Source organism: Gekko japonicus, unplaced genomic scaffold (genome assembly GCF_001447785.1).
Source record: "Gekko japonicus isolate JY-2015 unplaced genomic scaffold, Gekko_japonicus_V1.1 scaffold94, whole genome shotgun sequence".
NCBI lineage: Eukaryota > Metazoa > Chordata > Lepidosauria > Squamata > Gekkonidae > Gekko > Gekko japonicus.
This window is the reverse complement of record NW_015174274.1, coordinates 1,274,118-1,297,123: the sequence shown is the minus strand read 5'-3', so window position 1 is coordinate 1,297,123 and position 23,006 is coordinate 1,274,118. Positions and strand designations below refer to the sequence as shown.

General features: G+C 42.1%; 1 protein-coding gene across 1 annotated transcript in view; it reads left to right on the top strand.

Moving 5' to 3' along the window:
• Positions 1 to 21,823, top strand: part of ST8SIA6 (ST8 alpha-N-acetyl-neuraminide alpha-2,8-sialyltransferase 6) — a 59,753-nt gene extending 37,930 nt beyond the window's left edge. The window contains exons 4-8 of the mRNA XM_015423747.1: positions 4,458 to 4,544; positions 16,689 to 16,833; positions 17,929 to 18,038; positions 19,581 to 19,673; positions 21,355 to 21,823. Coding sequence (XP_015279233.1) covers positions 4,458 to 4,544; positions 16,689 to 16,833; positions 17,929 to 18,038; positions 19,581 to 19,673; positions 21,355 to 21,823 — 904 coding nt within the window. The remainder of the gene's footprint in view (positions 1 to 4,457; positions 4,545 to 16,688; positions 16,834 to 17,928; positions 18,039 to 19,580; positions 19,674 to 21,354) is intronic.
• The last annotated feature ends 1,183 nt before the right edge of the window (positions 21,824 to 23,006 follow it).

Genomic DNA, 23,006 nt, shown 5'->3' with positions numbered 1-23,006 from the left:
CCTCTTGGTATCACTTTCTCCTTGGAAAGGTTTCTCCATTCGGATTCTAACCAAAACAACACTTTGTATTACTCTAAGGTCTTTTAAATGTTGCCTTGCTGCCACCACATACAGACAAAATGGCCTCTGTTGGGTTTATATGTGGATAAAGTATAAATATATTTCATTTACACCACATCATTTTGAATGCTGAAGATTTGTACCTCATTTGTTGTTGCAAGTAATCTGAATTCGTAGCTTGGCAATGATGCAGCTGCTAGAGATTTCCTTGGAATAATATTGTCCGGGTGATGACTTTGTATGGAGTTAGTGGGGGTGGGAATGCTGTGTATCATCACATCTAAACCACAGCATATTCATTTGTTCATTGTGTGGGACACATGTAGAGTGGAATGAGAAACATCAAGAATTTAAGAGGATAAGATGGGGCTACAGTCTAATATTTCCATGTCCACAGATAAAGTAACAGGATGAAAAATGGCTTAAAACAACTTTAATATAAACAGTGACTAAAACATCTTGTACAGCATCTCTAAGCCTTATTATAGAACCAGCTAAGATCATGTGATTTTAAGGCAAGTCCACAAATGACCAATCCCGTAACATTGTAAAATATATTGGAATGCCTCTAAAATATAAATTTGATCATTAGACAAGGTGTATCTCTGTAGTCTGGCTAAGCCCTATGTGTCCCATTCTGTCCCCTTTGTGGTCCACAGCTTGGTGAGGCTGAGGCTCACTAACAAAGCATGTGGTCTCAGATTCAGTCTCTAGCATTTCCACTTAAAGGCAGCAGGTATTAGGAAAGATCTTTCTCTACCTGTGACTATCTGCCAGTTGGATAAATATCTGAGCTAGATGGACCAATAGGCAACTTTATAGGTCTGCATGCAAGTTCCTTTGTTCCTATGGTTGTGTGAAAGAAGACAGTTGAGGTAATGTTAAGGTGTTGAACTAGGAATGGGAGACCTAGGTCCAAATCTCCAATCAGCCATGATGCTCACGGGATGACTTTAGACCAGTGACTTTCTTTCAACCTATCTTTCCTCCCAGGGGTGCTTGACAAGGGAGGAAAGAAACATTAAGATTCTAATAACGTTTGGGATGGAAAAGTGATCTTCAAGGTTGATCTGTGGTGTTGTGTGGTGTGGTGCCAAGTTTCCTGTATTACATGGATTAAAAGGAATTTCCTTTGCAATTGGTCCTTTGACCCAATAATGACATACACTGATAGAGGTCAAGCAGGAACTTCTCATCCCCTGTCTTCATGGAGAAGCAAATGCAGATGAAGTACCTCTGTGTTTATGTGTTTAACTAAGCTGTAATGTTCAAAGACATCCCATAATCTTGCAAGGCCTTATTTGTGAGTTCAGGGATTTTTTATGAGGATCTGGGAAAAGGGCAGAGCAAGGTCCCAGCAGCAACTGACAGCTTTTTTTGTCCTGCCAATACTGATTTCCTTATCAGGGTATCTGCTTCACAGGTAAAACTGAAAAAGTGTCTTCCCAAAAGCACAGGATTCAGGAATCTGTGCCTGCCAACTTCTTTGTGCTTTAATCTTCAGGATTATATACACACTGTGATTTCTAGACTGTGCACAAAAGCATCGCTCCTTCATTTGTCCATGGAGCAAGTGCTGAGGAGGAGTGGCTTCATGTTCTTTGAAGCCTATGGCCTCTGTGGCTTTCTAATATGTTGCCAGTCCAATGACATCCCTTCCAGAATGTGACGGTTGTTCTCATTTTCTGATCTTCACTGAGCATATGTCCTTAGGCAGGAGTTAGCTTTGAGAAGCTTACAGGAATTTTCCCTAGACAACACAATTGCCCGGGGTCACCTTTTGCTTTCCGTTCTCTCTGCTTTCTACTCTTCCCTTAATTTATAGATTTCCCCCTGCAGGGCTCAGTCTTCTAAGCAAAATTATTTTGTGGCATATAATGATATTCAGTACCAAAGAATTGAACTGGCAAGCCATTTTCCCCACAGTCACCCATTTTTTTCTCTCTGCTTGACTGAACTATATTCTGACACTAATATTATTACCATACGTTTCATGTAAATGGTTGCTTAGTAAAAGCGGCTAACTTGAAACGATTGGCTTTTTCAGTCTTCTTCATAAAATGTATGTATCAGCAATGATGTGTCAAGATTGATTGCCATGACGCGTTTATTTTAAGACCAAGTCATCTTATGCTATTTGCATATTTAAAGACTGGGCCTTGGGGCAATCCATTACAAAAGAAAATTGTACTAAATAGGGAGCCTCAAAAAGATCAAAAGACCCTGAGAAAAATGAGGCTGTCCCATTGTTTTGGAACATTCTAAGCCATGGATTGAAAGTCCCCCTTAAGATAAGTTTGAAGAGGACATTAGAGCTGGCTTTTGAGGATTCCCTCTTTCCCCCCATTTTGAAATCAATACAAATGTTACTGTGGCAAAGGAAGAATAAAAGTAGGCCACCAGTTTTTGCAAAAAAAATTAAACTTTGGCATGCTCTCAGCTGGATCTATTCAGTTGTTATTTAGCGAAGAATTTGCAGCTCCCTGGGAATCACAGCTTTCTTTTGTAAATAAAGGAAGTTGGAATCAGATTCCAGCTCTTCTGCTAAGGGCCTACTTGGAGGAGATTCTGGAAGTTACATGTAACATTCCTAGGTGTGTGTGTGTGTGTTGTTTTTTGTCTTTTAATTAGCCAGTACAAGGGATCCTGGATTGGAACCATGTTGTGGTTTAGTGTTGCCAGCCTCCAAGTAGGGCCTAGAGATATCCTGGGATTACAAGTCCCTCCCCTTCCCAAACTCCACCCTCCCAGAGTACTATCCACAAATCTCCAGGAATTTTCCAGACTGGAGTTAGCAACCCTATGTGGGGAGGTTTAAGCCTCCCTTCCACCGTTTCTTCACCTTAAACACAGGGCTAGTTGGAAGTATTTAGCAGCCCCCAAGTGGCCCAAGGTATCTAGTTGCTTCCTCCTCTGCTGAATCTAATGCAAGCTGGCACTGCCTCCAGAGGTTACTTTGGACCCAGATAGCAACAGCCTGAGCCAGGGAGATGACAACGATGTTTCAGTCCTCCTTTGGGGCTAAAGATAGAGAAGATCTAGCAGATGTGCTCTGCTGGTGAAGGGGATTTCCTGAGGCTGCAGGAGCATTCCCCTGGTACAAGAGGTTTGGCCTCTTGCATCAGGGCAAGGCTCTTTCCTCCAGAGGAAGTCACTGTAGAATCCAACCCAGTGCATCTAATCTAAAAGAGATGAGCGTGGCCATATCAGCGTAGCTCTACTTTGTTTGTTGCTTTATGTTTTTGAAGATAGGAGCCAAATTATTAAAGAACCTTAAATTAGATATGGAAGTACAGGGAAGATCTGTACATGTTATTTTAAATTATATATGAAGTACAGATGGAAATTAATCCTGGTAACAAACACATATGATATTTGTATTTTCATTCCAAAGCTAAATTAAGTCTCTCTAAAAGACTCTTTATCAAAGTGGGATAAAATTCAATTGTGGGCATCTTTTTTGTTGCTGTGGCTCACTGCATGTGAATGTGACGCTCTGCTTAAATGCTTTTTTGTTTTTGCAGAGGAATGTTACTTTTAAACATACTGAACAGCCTTGAAGTGAAGCTGGCAAAAGACTCTAAGAAATAAATAAATGAAAATTCAAGGTGATGCTGACCTGTATCTTGCTTGGCAAAAATTATCTCTCAAAATGTCACGAATGTTTCAAAACCTGGTTCAGTGAGAAAGAGATTATTCCCGGTGCAAATGCAGGAAGAGGTCTATGAGTAACAGGCAGATGATGACCTTTTTTCTTTCTTCAGAAGACTGCCTTTCTGCAATGTAGAGCAATGACTGCCCTGCTGAGCAGGAAATGCCTCTAGTTGGAAGGGCTTTCATTCATTGCCCATTTTTCTCTGCCTGCTGGAGTTGACAGCCATAGGGGGCGGGGCTCTGACTCAGTGGTGAACCATCTGTTTTTCAGTGTCCAACCTCTCCTGTTTAAAAAGGATTGGATATAGAAAACGAACAGTTAATATTTAAAATTAAGTATGGGTGTGAAAGCTGGGCAATGAAGAAAGCTGTTTTTTGTCTTATTTTGCCATTGAAAAATAGAAGACAAAAAAGAACCTAATTACGTTTATCTCACAGATATCTGCCTGGTGGGGGAGCAATATAGCTCTGTCTTACATGCAGTAGATCTTAGGTTTAATCCTTGGTATCACTAGTTTAAAGGATTGGTTAGCTGGTGATGTGAAAGGCCTCTACCTGAAACTGTGGAGAGCCTCTACCAGTCAGAGTAGACAGTACTAACCTTACTAGATCACTTGTCTGTCCCAGGACAAGGCAGGCTCATGTGTTCATGCATCCCAATCCCCACTTCCTTGGGGGCAACAAAACCTGCCCTGCAGGCTGCAAATTGTTCATGCCTCATGTTTTTGTTTTAATCCTTTTAGGTATGCAGAAGACTATTATTTGCAGGTTGTGGGAAGACTACAGAACTGTACGTGGAATAAGAGGCCACAAGAATATGCCAAGTTCAAGTAAGTTTGTTTTCTTCGCTCCATAAAACAATCTGCAGGGGAGCCATGAAAATGATATACAGAACTAATCATGCTGTTTTTGAAAAAAAAATTCTGCTGAATGAAGCATTCTGTTGTTTGTGTGTATAACTGCTGTGGGGACACAATGCGGTATTGTGAAACCTAAAGACATTTGCTCTGTTAGTCATTATATTTGACCGCACATATGGGACAAACATGCTATATTCGATCCTCCCGATGGCACAATTGTTGTTCTTCCGGTAGTGGCAATGCATATATATTCCACTTTTAGAACACATAATTAATCTAGGGTCTGGTACATGTGCATCGAGGTGCAACATCCACTTGTTGCCCCTTTTTGAAGAAGCACTGGTCTCGCATTTTTGGAGGATTGCGTGTAGCATAATTGTTCCATATATATGTTCAGAGTATCAGGAATGTAATATCTGAAAAGGGCTATTTTCAGTCACATTGCTTTATCTACTATCAATTTACATTGATAGGTGAGTAGTGGAATTAGTGCAAAGCAGCTCATTTGGTTCAACCAGCTACAGCGTAACTATATCTGATAGGGTCACTGTCTGTTGCAGCAAAAACGACATGAAGTCTCATGGTAACCTTAAAGACTAACTGGTTTATTGAAGAATAAGCTTTTGTGGGCTAGATCACACTTTGTCAACACATGAAATGTTTCTTCAGTTGATATCTGATAGGGTCACTGTTGCAGCAAAAATGACATGAAGTCTCATGGTAACCTTAAAGACTAACTGGACTCTTGAGAGTCCCTTGGACTGCAAGGAGATCAAATCAGTCAATCCTAAAAGAAATCAACCCTGACTGTTCCCTGGAAGGCCAGATACTGAAGCTGAAGCTCAAATTCTTTGGCCACCAAATGAGAAGGGAGCACTCACTGGAGAAGACCCTGATGCTGGGAAAGATTGAAGGTCAAAGAAGAAGGGGACAGCAAGGGATGAGATGTTTAGACCTTGTTATCGATATTGTCTGGAGGACAACAGAAGACAGGAGAGCCTGGCATGATGTGGTCCATGGAGTCTCAAAGAGTCGGACTCAACTGTGCGACTGAATGACAACAACAACAAACTGAAGAATAAGCTTTTGTGGGCTAGATCCCACTTTGTCAATACATGAAATGTTTCTTTAGTTGATATCTTCAGTACAGGCAGATAAACATTGTGAAGGGTGGGTTAAAAGCCATGTAACAATTTACAGTTTGTGACAGCATCAGTACCTGAGATTCTGTACAGTTACAATATGTTTTCTACCCAGTATCACAAAACCATGTGCATGTGTGCAAGTTCCCCAAAACGTTTAATCAGGTTACATGTTAAAGAGGGAAGGAGAAAAATATGTATCAAACCATGATAGAGGGGTCTTATCTGCAGCTTGTAGAATTTTAGGTTGGAACATAAGATGTGTTGGAGACTTAAGAGTGAAATAATAAAAATAGTTCCACCCTTCTAAACCCATTGAGTTACGTGGACGTAGAAGGAACTAACTCTGTTTAAGATTGCTCTAACTGAATTAGTTGGTGCAAAATACAAAACAAGTTTTGTGTTGCACCAAAAATGATGAGAATATCAAAGGTAAGAGTTTATCAAATTTATTGCATGACTTTTGTTTCTGGAATTTTCCTATAGACCAGCATGCTTACCCACACAATCTTTGTCCTAATACCATGTTTCCTTTAAAGGTTTGCCCCATACAAAGTTAGTGATCTAACCTAGATATTATTGTGCGATAGGGATGCCAGCCTCCAGATGGGACCTGGGGATCCCCCAAAATTGCAGCTCATCTCCAGACTACAGAGATCTGTTCCCCCATAGAAAATGGATGCTTTGGAGGCTGGACTCTATGGCATTGTGCCCCACTGAGGTCCCTGCCCCCCCCTGGAGTTTTCCAACCTGGAGCTGGCAACCCTAACCTTCCCCTCCATTCCCTGCCAGGGGGCGGGGGGGGGGGGACCTGGCAACCCTATTGTGTGAGGTATAAGGAACTTGAATAAATCTGTTTGGCACATGAAGAAATAATGATACTATGCATTGGTCATGATCCAGCCAAAGTTCTGCAGTTTTAACTACCTGAGTGTCTCTGCGTGTGAGAGACTGAGCAAGACTGAGCTTAAGAGAGAGAGAGAAAGAGGGAAGTTAAATAGATGTGGCAGTACATTTTCTTTGACTTGATTGTTTGCATTGTCACTCTTGCAGAAGTTCTCTGGAGTCTCATTTAGAAATGTGGAGACACACATGTACACAATTCCAATCCTTTTGACATATTATGGCATCAGACATTCTGTGGTTTGATCTAAGCCCTCAGTTGACGTCTGAAGTCACTGGGAATGTTTCCGCTGAGTATTGTGGCCTTTAGATCACGCCTCTGTGCTCACTGGTGCAGATGTGGGACAATGAAGAACAGAGCCAATATTAAACAAAACCAGATATGAAGCTTTAAGATGTATTTCATCGTCACTCACATTCAGCATTTTTTTTTTGAAGACATTTTTAAACTGCTGCTGCTTCTCTCCCTAAGCAACCAACAGTTCTAAAATTCTGCCTTTCTCAGACTCTAGATTCTGTGACCGGAACGCAATCTAAACATTAGACAGAACTGCATGGAAGAAAACGATGCTTTTCCCAAATCCAGGGTTTTGTTTTTGATCAGGGACTGGAATGAGAGAAATGCTTTTATTTCTGCATGCATAACCACTGAGTTGCTGATAGTTCTTTGGGAGAAATGTTTTTATAACAAGTGCAGGTTTTCATCTAACTCTTCTGCCAGTTCCTCTTTTTACACTTTTCAGAAACACGATACCAAAATTTTACAGGCATCCTGTTTTTACAACACATCATGGGTTGTCAAGAGTTCTGGATTTTTTTTAAAAAAAACCTGGCTCTTCTTGCTAGATCCCCACCCCCCCATTTTCAGAATGAGCTCAAGGGAACATTATATGTTGATGTGCATGTTCTCATGCATCAATCCAAGTAGGCTTGCCAAGTCTGAGTTGGGAAATACCTGGAGCTTTGGGGTGGATCTTGAGGAGGGCAGAATTTGGGGAAGGGAAGGACTTCAGTAGGGTATAATGCTGTAGAGTTCTCCCTTGAAAGCTGCCATTTTATCCAGGGGAACTGATCTTTGTAGCCTGGAGGTGAGTTGTAATTCTGGGAAACCTCCAAGCCCCGCCTGGAGGTTGGAAATCCTAACTCCAGACTTTTCACAGAGGCAAAGTAAACAACTGCTTGGGATGCCAGCGTTCCAGGAAATGTTTCTTTAGCTTCATAAGTATATTGGGGGGGGGGCTGCTGATGAAAGGACCCACAGAGAAGCAGCTATATCCTGGGACACAATTGAGAGCCTGCTGAGTTCCACCTGCTGGGCATAACTGAAAGGGTGAGTAAGTTAAAAAAAAAAGAGATTGGCATTAAAAATGAAAATCAGAAAACAGTGTCCTGACTAACTCTTGTTAATCATGCTAGTGTTATGCTGCTCAGATAATGGCAAGACACAAAAGTGGAGCACTAGCAATATTGAATTAATCTAACATAACAAAAATCTTTCTCATAAGCTAGTCTTCTTAATGTGTCATACACTTTGCCAGGTACTGGTAGACCCACCCCGAAGCAGCCCCTTTTGTGTGTGCTGGTGGTGTACCACTGGCATGTGATCAAGCTGCATGCAGATGTGCACAACAGTAGAGGGTTTGCGTTCAAGGTAGGGTTGCCGGCTCCCCCAGTGGAGGCAGAGTCCCTCGCCACCAGGCCCCGCCCCCTGCCATCAATCAGCTGGCCAGCTGGGGGACTTACCAGGAGAGATAGGAAGGCTCAGGCAACATTGCCGGTGATGTAGTGACATCAATTCTGGCATGCACAGGAGGTGACATCACAGGTGTTCTGAGTGATGCTCTGGTATTTGGGCAAAAGCACTATGGTAGGAAGCACTTCCTGTGTGCATCCGAAGTGACTTCTCCATGTCACCTGGGCCTTCCTCTCTCTTTTGGTAAGTCCCTCCATCCCTCCTGGTTGCCAGAAGGGACCTGGCAACCCTAGTTCAAGGCACAGTCCCTCCCCCCAAAGCCCACCAAGGCCGCAGTGGAGTAATAGAACAGAAAGAATTACATCTAATATATAGTTTACAATAGATCTGAAAGGTGACAAGGAAAATAGCAAACATGTCCGTAATTAAGTTCATCAGTATCTACCAAAAGGTAAAATGGGGAGTTGGAAGGAAGTATTTATTTACTTATTTATTCAATTTGTACCCTGCCCTCCCAGCCAAAGCTATTGACTGTTACTTATTTATTCTAAATATTAACAGGGAGTAAAGGGGCATTATCTCTCTGCTATGTTGGTGTTTTAAAGTAATTTCTATTCCACACTCCTGTCTATCATTTGGTAATATCCAAAAAGACCATCATTAATTAATGACTGGCTTGAAGAGGTGAGCACTCACAGAGCACTTGTAACCTCAGTTCGTGAGTTCTGTGGTGCAGAACTTGGAATGAATCTTGCATTAATTCAGAAAGAATAAAACATTTTTACTTTTTACTTAACATCATAAAGGTAAAGGTTCCCTTGCTCGAAAGCCAGTCGAATCTGACTCTAGGGTTGTGGTGCTCATCTTTGTTTCCAAGCCAAAGAGCCAGTGCTGTCCGAAGATGTTTCTGTGGTCATGTGGCCGGCATGACTAAACACCAAGGCGCAAGGAACGCTGTTACCTTCCCACTGAAGTGGTACCTATTTATCTACTTGCAATTTCTTGCTTTTGAACTGCTAGGTTGACAGGAGCTGGAACTAGAGATGGGAGCTCACTCCGTCATGCGGCACACTCGGGTCTCGAACTGCTGAACTACCAACCTTCCACAGCCTGCAGTTCAGCGTCTTAACCACTTGAGCCACCGCAGCTCCACAACATCATATCATGTAACAAAAACATAGAACTTGGTAACACAACAGAACAATGATCTTTTAAAGTCCAAGCAACTTTTCCCTACTCCACAGCTTGCTACCCCCAAAGTCCATCTCTGTTCTCTTGTTGGTGGCCCAGGAAGCCTCCAGCTGCACCCTCTGTGCACTGTGCATCGGTCCCAAATGAACTCCCCATTAGATAACACATCCTTGAATCATTAATATTTACAATTTAGAACAAAAGTCTCCCTCCCTTAACAGCTTCCATACGAAAATCACAGTTACCTCAAGGTGTTAAGAGCCTGTGGTTAAGGTTCAAACTCCCCAGCAGGGCAGTCTTGCATCTGCTTTCCACACATTCTGCACCCTTCTGCATCTAGAGGCTCCACCCCTTCCTGGCTCATTCCGTTCCTAGCTAGGGGTTACACACTCAGCATCCATCACCAGCGAATGTTCACTGACACATCATTTAAAGCTAAAAGTTGGAAATAGGGAAAACGTCAATCTCAGACCAGATTCACAAATCAATTCTCTTCGACTGCTCAGTGTACCGTACAGACATACTAATTAACTTACATTTTGCCATTGAAATAGAAGAGGGAAAGTTTTAAAGCGCAGAACCACATGACCCACATAAGCACACAAGAAAGAGCAGCAGGGAGAAAGCCGCTTTGGGAGGGGAGGGTTTTAAGTGAAGCAGCAGCAAGGGGAGGGCTAGTTATCCTTTTCCCCTCTGCCTGCCATTTCTTCATTTGGTATTGCTTCTGACTCCCCTCCACACACACAGACACTCCTCTGCAGAGTTCCGGGCTCATGCTTACCTTTACAAATACATTGCTTGAACAGGGGAAAGTAGCTTTGGGGGTAATTTGGAGTGGTTAAGTGGCATGCAGGAAAAGCATGCTACTCCCTCAGCACTTCTGTACTCCAGATTATCTCCCTCTCCCAAGCTGCTTTCCTTAGGGGGAAAAAGCCACCCAGATTTTATTACATGCATAACACACTATGTCTAGCCCTATCCAAGGATTTGGAGGTCTATATTGCATGTGATGACAGCTGATCAGATGGCATATGATGTGAAAGGCCACCGCCTGAGATCCTGAAGTGGAGCTGCCATTCAGAATACACAAGACTGACCTTGACAGACCAGGAGCTTGACTCAGTAACCCAGCTTGCATGAATGTACATACATCCTGCATGCATGCACATACATCAGTTTGTACGATAGAGCTTGAGGTATATGTTCTCCTAAATAAATTATTATGTTTGCCACAAGGGCTCCGATGGAACCCTAGAAAATATGCTGCTATTTGCTATTTTATGAGTTTTATACTCACAAAGAGAATCTATTGTGCCTTATGTCCTGCATGTACATCACTGTCCTTGAAAAAGATTGTATTCGATATGGGTAAATTACTAGAGTCCTGTGAGACTAGTGATTGGGAAACTAACAAGGTGCTGTTTCAATGTTTGAACATAGTGTAGACCTGCACTTCGATGTACTGTTTTGGTGAAACCTATGTTTGATAATATTTGACACCAATATTTATGTAATAGTAAAGAAAAAAAGCAAAAGAAAAAAGCACAAAATAGATCTAACTTAAGCATACATCGGTTATACACAGTGTCATACATTTTCCCATATCTCTCTAACACTGTGACCCTTAGTTTTTGTATTATAACCTCAGGCTGGGGCCTGGAGATCTTGTCTTATCAATGTTGTAAGCCTGCTTGTGGGGTAGGGTGGGATATAAATTGAATAAAATGAATAAATGAACGGTAATGAAGAACATAAAAGATGGCATTTTGTTGCTCTTTCATGGCTGCAATGAAGGTGAGGAAGGCAGTTTTAGATAAGAAGGTTGTCGGGGTTGATGATATAAGCCACTGGGAGACCAAACCCATCTAACAGATTAATTTTATGAGAGACTGCTCCAATGCTGCCCCAGACTGGACCATACAGTGCCAACAAAAAAGTGTAATGGGTGTAGTTGGTGTCACAGGGCAGACTTGGTGACTCTGCCCTGCATGCCATAAAATGTATTGGAATCAGTCACAGATTGTTCCATGACATCCAAAACGAATGCATAGGATTTGGCTGCCTGACAGACATTATTTATCACATTTCTGTCCTACCTTGCTTTGATCACAGAATTCAAGGTAATATACATGAGCTTCCCAAGATAAAGCCACTGACCAGATCCATACCTCTTGACTCCAGCAAGGGGTCTGCATCATGTGTCAGTAGAACATAGCTCTGCTCAATTTCTGCGTTCGCTGGCAGAACCAGTGGGGAATGGTGGGGACTTTGCTCATTAGATAATACTGTATCTCTGTAAACATCAGAGATGCCATGAAGCTGCCTTGAAGATCCTGTGTAGGCCAGACAGTTTATCAAAAGGACTGGTGCTATTACTGGTTTTCATCTATTTTAATGGAAACCTCACTGTCCATGACCTTATGTGTGTGTTTGTTTAAACTGGATTTCTAATTTATTTTGTTATAAGATTTTGAACATGTTAATTAATTTAAAAAGCCACTCATATGTTTTATAAACAATAAATAATATCTGTCAGATAGTAGATGGGGTGTTGGAGTTGATCGGGAAGACCTCAGTTAAGGTTCCTGCTTGTTTGAGATGATCAGTGTACAGGAAAATGTGTATGCTGATGCTTTTGAAGTGAAGAAAGCATATTTACTTTGACATGAGTTCACTGATCTCCCAGGAAAGAAAATGTTCAAAATACTGTTCCATTATCTGCCTGTTTCATCAATGCTCTGTATTAATACAGTACCTGCCTGGTTGCATTTTACTGCATTAGCTGAACCATAACGTTAATTAGAAGCTATTCTTTTCTTATTAGTTGAGAAATCTTTTCCTTTATGCCAGACTATTTCTGGTTATATTGAAATAATCACTTTTATGTTGCAAGCAATAAAAAGGAAGTGTGTACCATCTCTGCTAATGAATGTTATCCATCAGAAATGTATTTCGTCTGATGTTCAGATCTTTGTAGAAATCAAGATCTTATGCTGGATAGCAGGACAGCCTTCAATTAGAATCAAATGCTATAGGATTTTTAAAATGGAAATATTACCAAAGGAAGGGTGAAAGGGGGGGTTGTTCATTACAAATTGGTAATGTAATAGGTTGACTTTTGTGGGCTGCTGTTCTGGGTTAATAGTGGCCATTCTGGACCATATTCTTAGAATCATAGAGTTGGAAGAGACCTCCAGGGTCATCTAGTCCAACCCCATGCAAGATGCAGGAAATTCACAAATACCTCCCCCCCCCCAGTGACCACTGTTCTATGCCCAGAAGATGACAAAAACCTCCAGGATCTCCAGCCAAACTGGCCTGGAGAGAAATTGCTTCCTGACCCCAAAATGATGATCGGCATTTCCCTGGGCGTGTAAGAAAGGACCACAAGAACTAAGCACTGATGCAACCCTTCCTGCCCTCCCTCTCCTGATCTGCCTAAATTCACAGAATCAGCATTGCTGTCAGATGGCCATCTAGCCTCTGTTTGAAAACCTCCAAAGAAAGAGAGCCCACCACCTCCTGAGGAAGCTGTTCCACTGAGGAACCACTCTTGCTGTCAGGAAGTTCTTCCTAATGTTTAGCCAAAAACTCTTTTGATTTAAGTTCAACTCATTGGTTCTAGTCCGACCTTCTGGGACAACAGAAAATAATTCCGTACAATCCTCTATATGACAGCCCTTCAAATACTTGAAGATGATTATCATATCACCTCTCAGTCGTCTCCTCTCCAGGCTAAACTTCACATGATCTGGACACTGTACTCCTGTTGATACAGCCCAAAATTGCATTTGCCTTCTTAGCTACCACATCACACTGCTGACTCATATTCAGTGTATGGTCTACTAAGACCCCTAGATCCTTTTCACGCACACTACTGCCAAGACAAGTCTCCACCATCATTAAGGCTTAACAAGGGGTTCACATACTACTCCCAAGACAAGTCTCCCCCCATCATTAAGGCTTAACAAGGGGTCATAAGCAGGGTGGTGGTTTACCACAGAAAAACCAAGCAGACAGTCTTGAAGACTGGGGATCCCTGGCAGTCCTCTTGAGATGCCACTCATTGGTGCAATTCCATGTCAGCCAGTAGAATCCAAAGGTCTCGATCCTTGCCTAGCTTTTTAAAAGTTGCTGCGGCCTAATTTCTTGCACACATCACCGCCTGCTCATGGGATGCTTTCCCACAGGCAGGCTGTTCACTGCTTTCAGTGTGTTCTCTCCAACTACGCACTAATCAGCTGGGAGCTAGCAGTGCAGGCCTGAAGCCTGGGACAGAGTGAAAGAGGACAAATAGAGGGCATTTCATGGGGTTTTGTAAAGATTCACTATCTTCTTGCCATACAGTGTTCTTCCACGTGTAAACCCACTATAGGTAGTAACTGGACAGGTCAAAAAGGCAGATATATTTAGTACTTTTTGCAGGCATGTAGACTTTCCTTGTAAGTGTCAACGTTATCTCTGTCACATGCTAATTTTCTCTTTCCTCTCCTCTTGGGATGGATTTGAACAATCTCAGACTACACACAATTCCCAGATGAATTTTGCAGTGCCCATCAACTTGAATCCTGTGGATTTAGCCTATACGCTGTGCAGTTTTCTGCTGCCATGCTTACAAACTTCCAGCAAATGTTGCTACCTAAAATGTGGCACGGGTAGACCCCATTATGTATCAAGTCATTCCAATAATTAGATGACACAACTAGTAAAAATTGTATGAGAATTCATTGCTCTTTAAAGCCATCTAAAATATAGACTTCTTATGGCTGAGTATAACTGCTACCATTACATTAGCTTGTTAAATATTATGACCTGTATGCTACAGTGGTTTGAATTTCCATAAATGCTGAAAATAACTTTAAAATTAAAGACATAATGTGTGATAAAGATGTCTGTGTTCGTGCTGCATTTTTGCACACCAGACTCCTTAATTCTTTAAAAAATCTCTTCTTTGTAATGATATTTATAAACATGACCTCTTTTTGTATCATTGCTATGCATTAAAGTGCTGGGGAAAAAATTGCTCTTGCTTGCTTTCAGTGGCATGTCGCTACATCAAAAGAAAGAGGGTGTGTCAGTCAGGAAAACAGGGAGTGATAACATAGTCTCCAACATTTCACAGATGAAAATAGAGAGCTGCCTATAATTAGGCTTGCCAAATGCCCATTGGCCCACTATGGTGAGTGATCTCCCACTTATAGAGCCATAGAGTTGGAAGGAGCCATACAGGCCGTCTAGACCAACCCCCTGCTCAATGCAGGATTAGCCTAGAGCACCCCTGACAAGAGTTCCTCCAGCCACTCTTGAAGACTGCCAGTGAGGGGGAACCCACCACCTCTCGAGACAGAACTATTTCTCCCTCCCCACCCCCCACACCACTGCTCAAATGAGTGGGGGGAAATTGGGGAGGGGACACTTTGTATGTGATGATACGACTTCTGTCTAAACTCTGGAAGTGATGTCACTGATTCGCTAGGATTTCGCTGATCTCTGTGGTTTATCCAGGTTCAACTAGAGATGAAGTTGTCATATACATGATGTCTCCCCCCCCATATCCTACCCCCCAAAGTCTCCTGGGGATTGCAGGCATGCACCTGGCAACCCTTTCTGTAATACACTTCATTCTCATACCAAGGATTATTTTGTGAGGCCCACTGTTGCCTCCCACGGTTGAAGGCTCTCTGCTACCTGCCATGCCCTCTGGCCATTCTGTCTGCAGTTGCTCTGTGTCAGTGCTACAAGGGCCAGGCACTGCTTCTACATCTGAGCACTCCAGCCTGAGCAGACACCAGGGGACAGCTAGCATTCTGGTTTACTGCATAATCCATCTGAAATAACAAAGTCCTGGGTTCAAAGGCTAGGTTACAGCCTGGAGGTGCCAACTGTCCATTACTACCTCCACCTGGGTCTGGCTCCTGTGCAGGATTCCTTAATTGCTGCCTCTAGCTGGTGTGCGTTTATGCATAATGAGGATTTGAGGCAGGCCTGCCCTAAGATCCCTAGGGAACTTCCCACTGCTCTCATGACCAGGAACGCAAGCCTCCATTGTACCTGGGAGGGCTTGGTCCCTTCAGATCCCTGACCTTGACCACTAGATTTCCCACCCCTCTCCCTTTTGCCTGCTTTGGCCTTTCATTCTCCTTCCTCTGAACCTTGCCACACTCACTCCCTGGTTCTCTTGTCCTACACTTGAGTACACTCCCAAGGAGGTCTCTGTTTCTAAGCCATCCTTTATCTCCAAGGAGGCAACTAGCCTGCCTTTTAGTTGTCGTGCTCAGTAGCGGAAATGCAGCCTCCCTTGGGGCTCCCCCTGCTCCCCTGCTTCACACCCTGACCTCAGAAGCTGTGGGGTGTGACACCCTGGCTTACACTGGTTACAAACCCAAGAGACTAATAGTCCCTTTCATTGAAGATGATTGTGCCACAGTATTTTATATCAGTTACATTAGCACCTGCAGTGTGAGAAATGGTCAGCTGTGCACTGCATGTGGCTTTAGTTCTCTTGCACATGTGCGCTAGCATGGAAGTGCACTAATAAGGGTAAGATGGGACCATTCCCCAATCTAATATTAATTTTGAGAGATTTTGATGGGTGAGCTGAACCCTGACATATGAGCATCCTCCAAAGGCAAAGCTAATGACAAAATGAGGACACTTCTTTGCCATTGATGAGAACCAGAAAATAGAGACCGTCTAGTAAATAGGGACAGTTGCAACATAAGTGATAAGGGGTTTCAAACAGCACATCTGCTAAGGAAATATCCCACACCATGGTTTGATGTGGTAGCACAAAACTAGTCTTTTACAAAGTGATACCCCCTTCCCCAAGGTGTACTATACTAGAATGTGCTACTTGTGGTTAGTTGGTAATATTCTTGTTCTTCACTCTCTGTGTTGGTGGGGATGTCATAGATTTTCCAGACTACTCTTTGGCTTACAAGGTTTGAAGACACTCTGCAACAGCCTTGCAAAATACTATCATCTCTGACTTGCTCTGAGTTTGCTTGAAGTAGTGAAGATTTCTTAAAAAAAAAAAAAAAGCCAGTAAATGAATGAAGAACAAACCTGATGAAGGAGTCACGAGATTGTTTTGTTATTACAAACATTAATAAGAAGCTGGTTTTATTTCCCATTCTCTTTGCCACCTTGACAGCATTCATTACACGGATCTTTATTATTTTGCAGGTCAGAGCTTGCCTCGTGCTGTGATGCGGCTCACAACTTTATCACTTCGCAAAACAATACCCCGCTGGGAAGCAACATGAGTTATGAGGTGGACAATAAAAAAACCATCCACATCACAGAGGAAATATTCAGGATGCTGCCTGAAGTACGGAGAGCTTCTTTGATACTTTCCATGACCAGAAATATGTAATCTGTTAAGATTTATTTATTTATTCAACTTGTTTACATCACACTTTCCCCCAAGGCGGGCTCAAGGAGGAAGCTTATGGTATCCATAAATAATGTAAAAAATAAATAAAATCAGACTGTGAAGCCAACAATATACCCACGACAATAATACAATTCAGCAATACAATTCAGTGAGGAAACACAAACATCATTGTAAGCTCAGAAAACTAACCAGATGTGCCCCTTTTCCTGAATGGCTGTAAAGAAGGCCCTTCTGACTTTCAATGACAGTCCATTCCAAGATCAGGTGACTTGACAAAAAACCTACCCTGAGCTGAGAAATGGCAAGTAATCATTCTGAAATGCACAGCTGACCAAAAATTCAGAGGGGGGCGGTTCCTCATATATGCCATCAGTGCATTCAGTATTCTGTGATCTGCATGCCACATACTGTTTGATCATAACTTTCAGCTTGATCTTTTTAAAAAAAAATGACTTTTCTTGTATATGCTTACCTAGTGCACTGATGGCACACCTGTGGTCCCTTGGGTGAAACCACTGTTTTTCTCACCTTGCCCTATTTTGAGAGCCAGCAGAGTCCTAGACTTTTAACAAGATGCTATCCTGCTTAGTACCCTGACCGGGATAGCCTAGGATAGCCTGATCTCATCAGATATCAGAAGCTAAGCAGGGTCAGCCATGGTCAGTGTTTGGATGGGAGACCACCAAAGAAGTCCAGGGTCATGACACAAAGGCAGCCAAATGGCAAACCACCCCTGAACATCTCTTGTTTTGAAGACCCTATAAGAGTCACCGTAAATCAGCTGCAATTGTGTGTGTGTGGGGGGGGAATCCTGCTTAATATAGTGCATCAAATTAGATGCAATAATGCACTTCAGGCTGTACATCTGGGTTATGGATTCAAACACCTTCCTGGGGAGAGCTGTTACCAGCCACGATATATAGTACTAGCCCAGATAAATCCAAGTCTGACAAGGGAATCATCCTTGTGAAGTGTTCCTATTGTTGGATCAGTACAAGCCTAGGATCTATCCATTATTTTTGTTTTCAGTCTCAGCCTCTGGAACAGCCCTTCAAGAACTGTGCGGTGGTTGGAAATGGAGGGATTCTGAAGAACTCCAACTGTGGAGCAGAAATTGATCAATCTGACTTTGTTTTCAGGTGAGAAATTGTAAACCACAAGGTAGTTAAAATTAGACATACAAGCCAGGATATCAGAAATGCCAGTAAGTAATTAGCTGTCCATGCTTACAAGTGGCAAGTTCACAGGTATGTGTTCTTGTATCCTTCTGTTCCTTCCCCCTCCAAGTCTGTCTGTTTTCATGATTCATGAATGCACTAGCAAAAGAACAAGATAGATGCCTATTCATTGTGAAGGGCAGGGCATATGCTCAGAAATACGTGTGAGACTTACACAACTATGCTTATAGCATCATAAGTGTCTGTATCCATACAGTCCCCTTTTTTAGTGATCCATGTTGATATGTAGGGAGTTGGGATGCAGAAAAGGGTAAGTATCCTGTATTTTCTGTAGTTTGCTGTACAGACAATTGTATATTTTGGGTTTTGCTTGATTAACCGCCCTTACCCTAAGCTCTCTTTTTTGCAAAACTAAATGTAAATGGGGTTCAATCACCCTCTACTCTGTTCATGTTAAATTCTACCTAGCTTTGTCCCCACCATGTCCCTTTGCATCTGACGGGAACTGGAACTTTTCCTGGACATCTCCTTGAGCTACCTGAAATTGCTGGGAGAAGTCGTCCAAGGATTTGGAGTGAAGTGCTATCAGTATGTAGATGATACCCAGCTCTGTTTCTTCCTTACATCAAAACCCAGTGGAAATCCTGAATCAGTGTCTGGTGATAGTGATGGTTGAATGATAGCTCATGAGCTGAAGTTCAGTCCAAAAAAGATTAAGATGCTGTTAGTCAATGACCCACATCTGAGCCCAGCACCTTTGCCACCTAGTTAGGTGGGTGGTGACCACAGACGGATCCTTCTCAGTGATGGTGACTTCATTATGGAATACCTAGTCCCCACTGAGATTTTCCTGGTGCCTGGCCTGTATAGTTTTAAGCACCAAAGTGGAGACATTTTTATTTGCACTCACATTTGGCTAGATTTAATAGGAAGCCAGATAGCAATTTTAGCTAGATTTAATAGATAGCCAGATAGCAATTTTATGTTCTATTTGGCTCTGCTGTGCTTTCCATCCTGCAGCTTCCCCACCAAATTGTTGATTTTTATCTCGCTACTTAACAGGTTTTATATTTCATTGTTTTAATTTGTTGATTTTGTCTATGCTCTTTGCTGCTATCAGTGAAAATCTATTGTCTCTTTTTTTGCAGTTTTCATTTATTGCATGTCTAGTTTTATGCTGCGGGTTGCCTCAGGTGTGATTATATGGATAGAGCAAACATCCTAGGTAAACCAGTGAATAAGCACTGGTTTTTCCATTGATGACACTGAAGGCAGCAGTTATTTGTATATTGGCCCACCTGTATCTACCACCTACCTAAGACATCTACAGTACATTCCTAAGCAGAGCTGCACCTAAGTCTGTTGATTTATATGGCTTTTGAAGAACGTAACTCTGCTTAGGATGGCACTGCAAGTGATGTATATTATTGCCTGACAATGATGGGTTTTTTTTAATGATGGACTATTCATAGTAGCTCTTAAACAACTCTTGTAAAATTCCAGGTGTAACCTTCCCCCCACGATGGGAAGCATCAGACAAGATGTTGGCAGTAAAACAAATCTTGTGACCATCAACCCAAGCATTATATCCCAGAAGTGAGTATAACTACAAGTTTGTTTGCAGCTTGTGTTTGATGACTTGACTTTCCGTTTTAGAAACTGGCTGGTTGGTGTGTCTCCACATTGGCCACTGCATTCCAATTGCTTCATTAGTGCTCCCAAACTCCCTCTTAATGCAAATTAAATTTCCTTAAGTTATTCATCCTTTAGAACCTTCCGTGAAATAAGGAGAGCTGGCCTCTTCCCCCCCCCCCCCCCCCCCGCCAGCCTTTGTGTGCTCTGAAGCATCAGGCAAAGGCAGCATTCCTGGAATCATAGCTGCTGCTTAAACAACGTCTGTGGGGCTGAATTCCAGACAGCTGACATCCCTCAAATGTTATTCAAGGTTTTGCTTCATTTCAAGCCTAATTTCAAGGTTCTTTCACAGAGCAGCACTGTCTCCAGAGCTAGTTTAACACCATGTGCGTTTAGCAGACACATGCCAAGCAAGCAGTAAGGGGGAAATCGGCTCCTTATGGAACGAAAAGCAACTTGTCGTTGCTTTATGAAAGTTTATTGAGTGTTTTCTGCTCTGCGACTGATCAATTTATGCCTAGTTGTGCACCAGTTTTATTCCTGTGACAATGGGATGGATCCTATCAATCCATTGAGCAAGGTTTATTAAAATATTTATACCCTACCTTTCATTTTGGCTCAAGTTTGAGGTCTTCTTCCAATCTAAAGAGTCCTTATCCAGCATATGTGGCTCTTCCATTGGAGGAAGAGCCTACTTATGTTGGAGAAAAGCTACTCAGAGGAGTAGGAGAGTCTTTCTGTCATATTTACATTTTTAATATATTGATGTGGTTAGCTTTTCAAATAATTTTTCTTAACTTATGATTAATTCATACTTTTCATCTACGTCCTCTTCTCCCCCCTCTCCCCAGCATACAGATTATTTGGAGAGGATGACCCAAACAGTGTCTCCTTATGCATGGAGAGTTCACATATACTTGTGGGAGCAGTGTAGCCATGTGAAATCTCAACCTGCAAAATCTCAACCTGTGCATTGTTTTATTTTTCAGTAGTAGCTTTGAACCCTTCCCCCAAGTCTAACTTGCCCCCAATCAGCTATCTGTCCCACTATTAAGAACATAAAATGAGCCCTGCTGGATCAGACCAATAGTCCATTCTAGTCCAGCATCCTGTTTCATATATGGGCCAGCCAGTTACCCTGGAGAGCTGACAAACAGTATACAGAGGCCAAGATGTTCCTCTAATGTTGCCTCAACTCTGGTATTCAGAGGTTTACTGCCTCTGGATATGGAAGTTCCGTTTAGTAACCATGGATAGTAACCATTGATGGATGTATCCTCCATGTACCTGTCTAATCCCCTTTGAAAGCCATATGTGCTCATGGCCATCACTATGTCCACTGGCAGTGAATTCCACAACATAATTACCCATTAAGGAAAGAAGTACTTGTTTATTTCTTCCAATAGCAGTACTGGGGGAAATAGTTAAGCCCACCCCCTTTGTGTTGCAGTGCTTTTCTGAATCACCCTATTCTCTTGTACTTGCTGTTTACCCAGTTTAAAAATGCATCTGAGATTTATTGATAGATCTTCCAGCATGTCATCTGGTTCAATCCTCATACAGCTAGGCATTATACACGATTTGCATTCTCCTAGTGTATCTGAACCATTTGAAAATTTCATTCAGTTTTTCATGTTTACAGATATAACAAACTGAATGAAAAGAAGGCCACCTTCCTGGAAAACATTGCAAGCTACGGAGACACTTTCCTTTTGTTGCCAGCTTTTTCCTTCAGGAGCAACACTGCTGCTTCTTTCAAAGTGCATCACACTCTGAAGGAGTTCAGTGCAAAACAGAAAGCCATCTTTTTCTATCCCCGATACCTCAGAAATCTTGCCCAGTTCTGGAGAACTAAGGGAGTCAAAGCCTATAGGCTGTCTTCTGGCTTTATGATCACCAGCGCTGCTTTGGAACTCTGTGAGAATGTAAAGCTTTATGGCTTCTGGCCTTTCTCAAAAAATGTAGCAGGTACTCCAATCAGCCACCACTATTATGATAACCAACTACCCAAACCTGGTTTCCATGCAATGCCCAAAGAGTATAACCAGATTCTCCAGCTGCATGGAAGGGGTATCCTCAAGCTGCAGTTTGGCAAATGTCTACCTGATTAGCCCAAGGTAGGTCTCTTTACAGAACATTTTATTTAATTTTATATATCTAAAATATTTATATCCTTTACTTCCATATGCACACAAACACACACAAACACTCATACAAGTTCATGAGGTATCATGGGAAAGGAATGGACAATTTTAAACCGTACCTCGCCCCTCAAAATTGCACACATTGTTTCTCCAGTTTATGGGAGATAAACCCCCTCAGTGTGTTTGGTATTTTTCTGCAATATTGGGAGTTCCCACAGGTTTGTAGAAACACCTCCCTTTTCTGTACTTGGACCCACTGTGTGGATGTATCTATCCAGCAAAAAGTTTTTACAACCACCTAAATTGCAGGATTAAAATAATTTAGTGAATAGAAAGACAGCCAGCAGGAGATTTTTAAAAAGTGACAAAAGGATTGAAGGCTGCTAACAATTGGAATAGGAAACTACCAAATTGAAAAATGCCTGGGGAAACAAATGGTCAAAAGGTTCAGCATCAGATTCATGGATGTGGGGAGAGTGTTCCATAACTGAGGTGCACAGTAGAGTAAGTGGCATTTCCTGCAGCAGATGTGAGAAGTGTGTGGATGACATATGTGCAAGAACAGCAATGTACACGCATCAGAAAGCCCTGGTACAAGCAGAGAACCTATGTACAAGTAGAGATGTTTCTACAAAACTGATTCAGTTGGGTAGCTGTGTTGGTCTGAAGAAGTGTGCAAGCACATGAAAGCTTATACCCAGAATAAAACTTTGTTGGTTTTAAAGGTGCCACTGGACTCTAATTTTGTTCTACAAAACTGAGTAACATTACACATATTGTGTTTGCTGTGGAAACACCAATTTGAACCAGTGTTAATGTACAGTAATTGCATCTGCCTCAAGAAGGCAAATTTAGTATTGTTCTGTAACAAAGATAAGTATTTAAATGACAGTGGTCCAAACGGATGAAATTATATTATCTTTTTAGTTACCAAATGTCAAAGAAATGTCAATGGATTTCAAAGGTGAGACAAAACGGAAGCAACAAGGCTAATTTTTCTTTCATCAGTGGACCAATGCCAGCAGCTTTTCTCATTTTTACTTTTTAACCCCCCTTCCCCCCCCCCCAGCCAAAGGCACATAATTTCCACTGAACCTTATTTTGTGTATGTTACATAATGTGCTTGTGCATGAAACATAGTGACATGCTT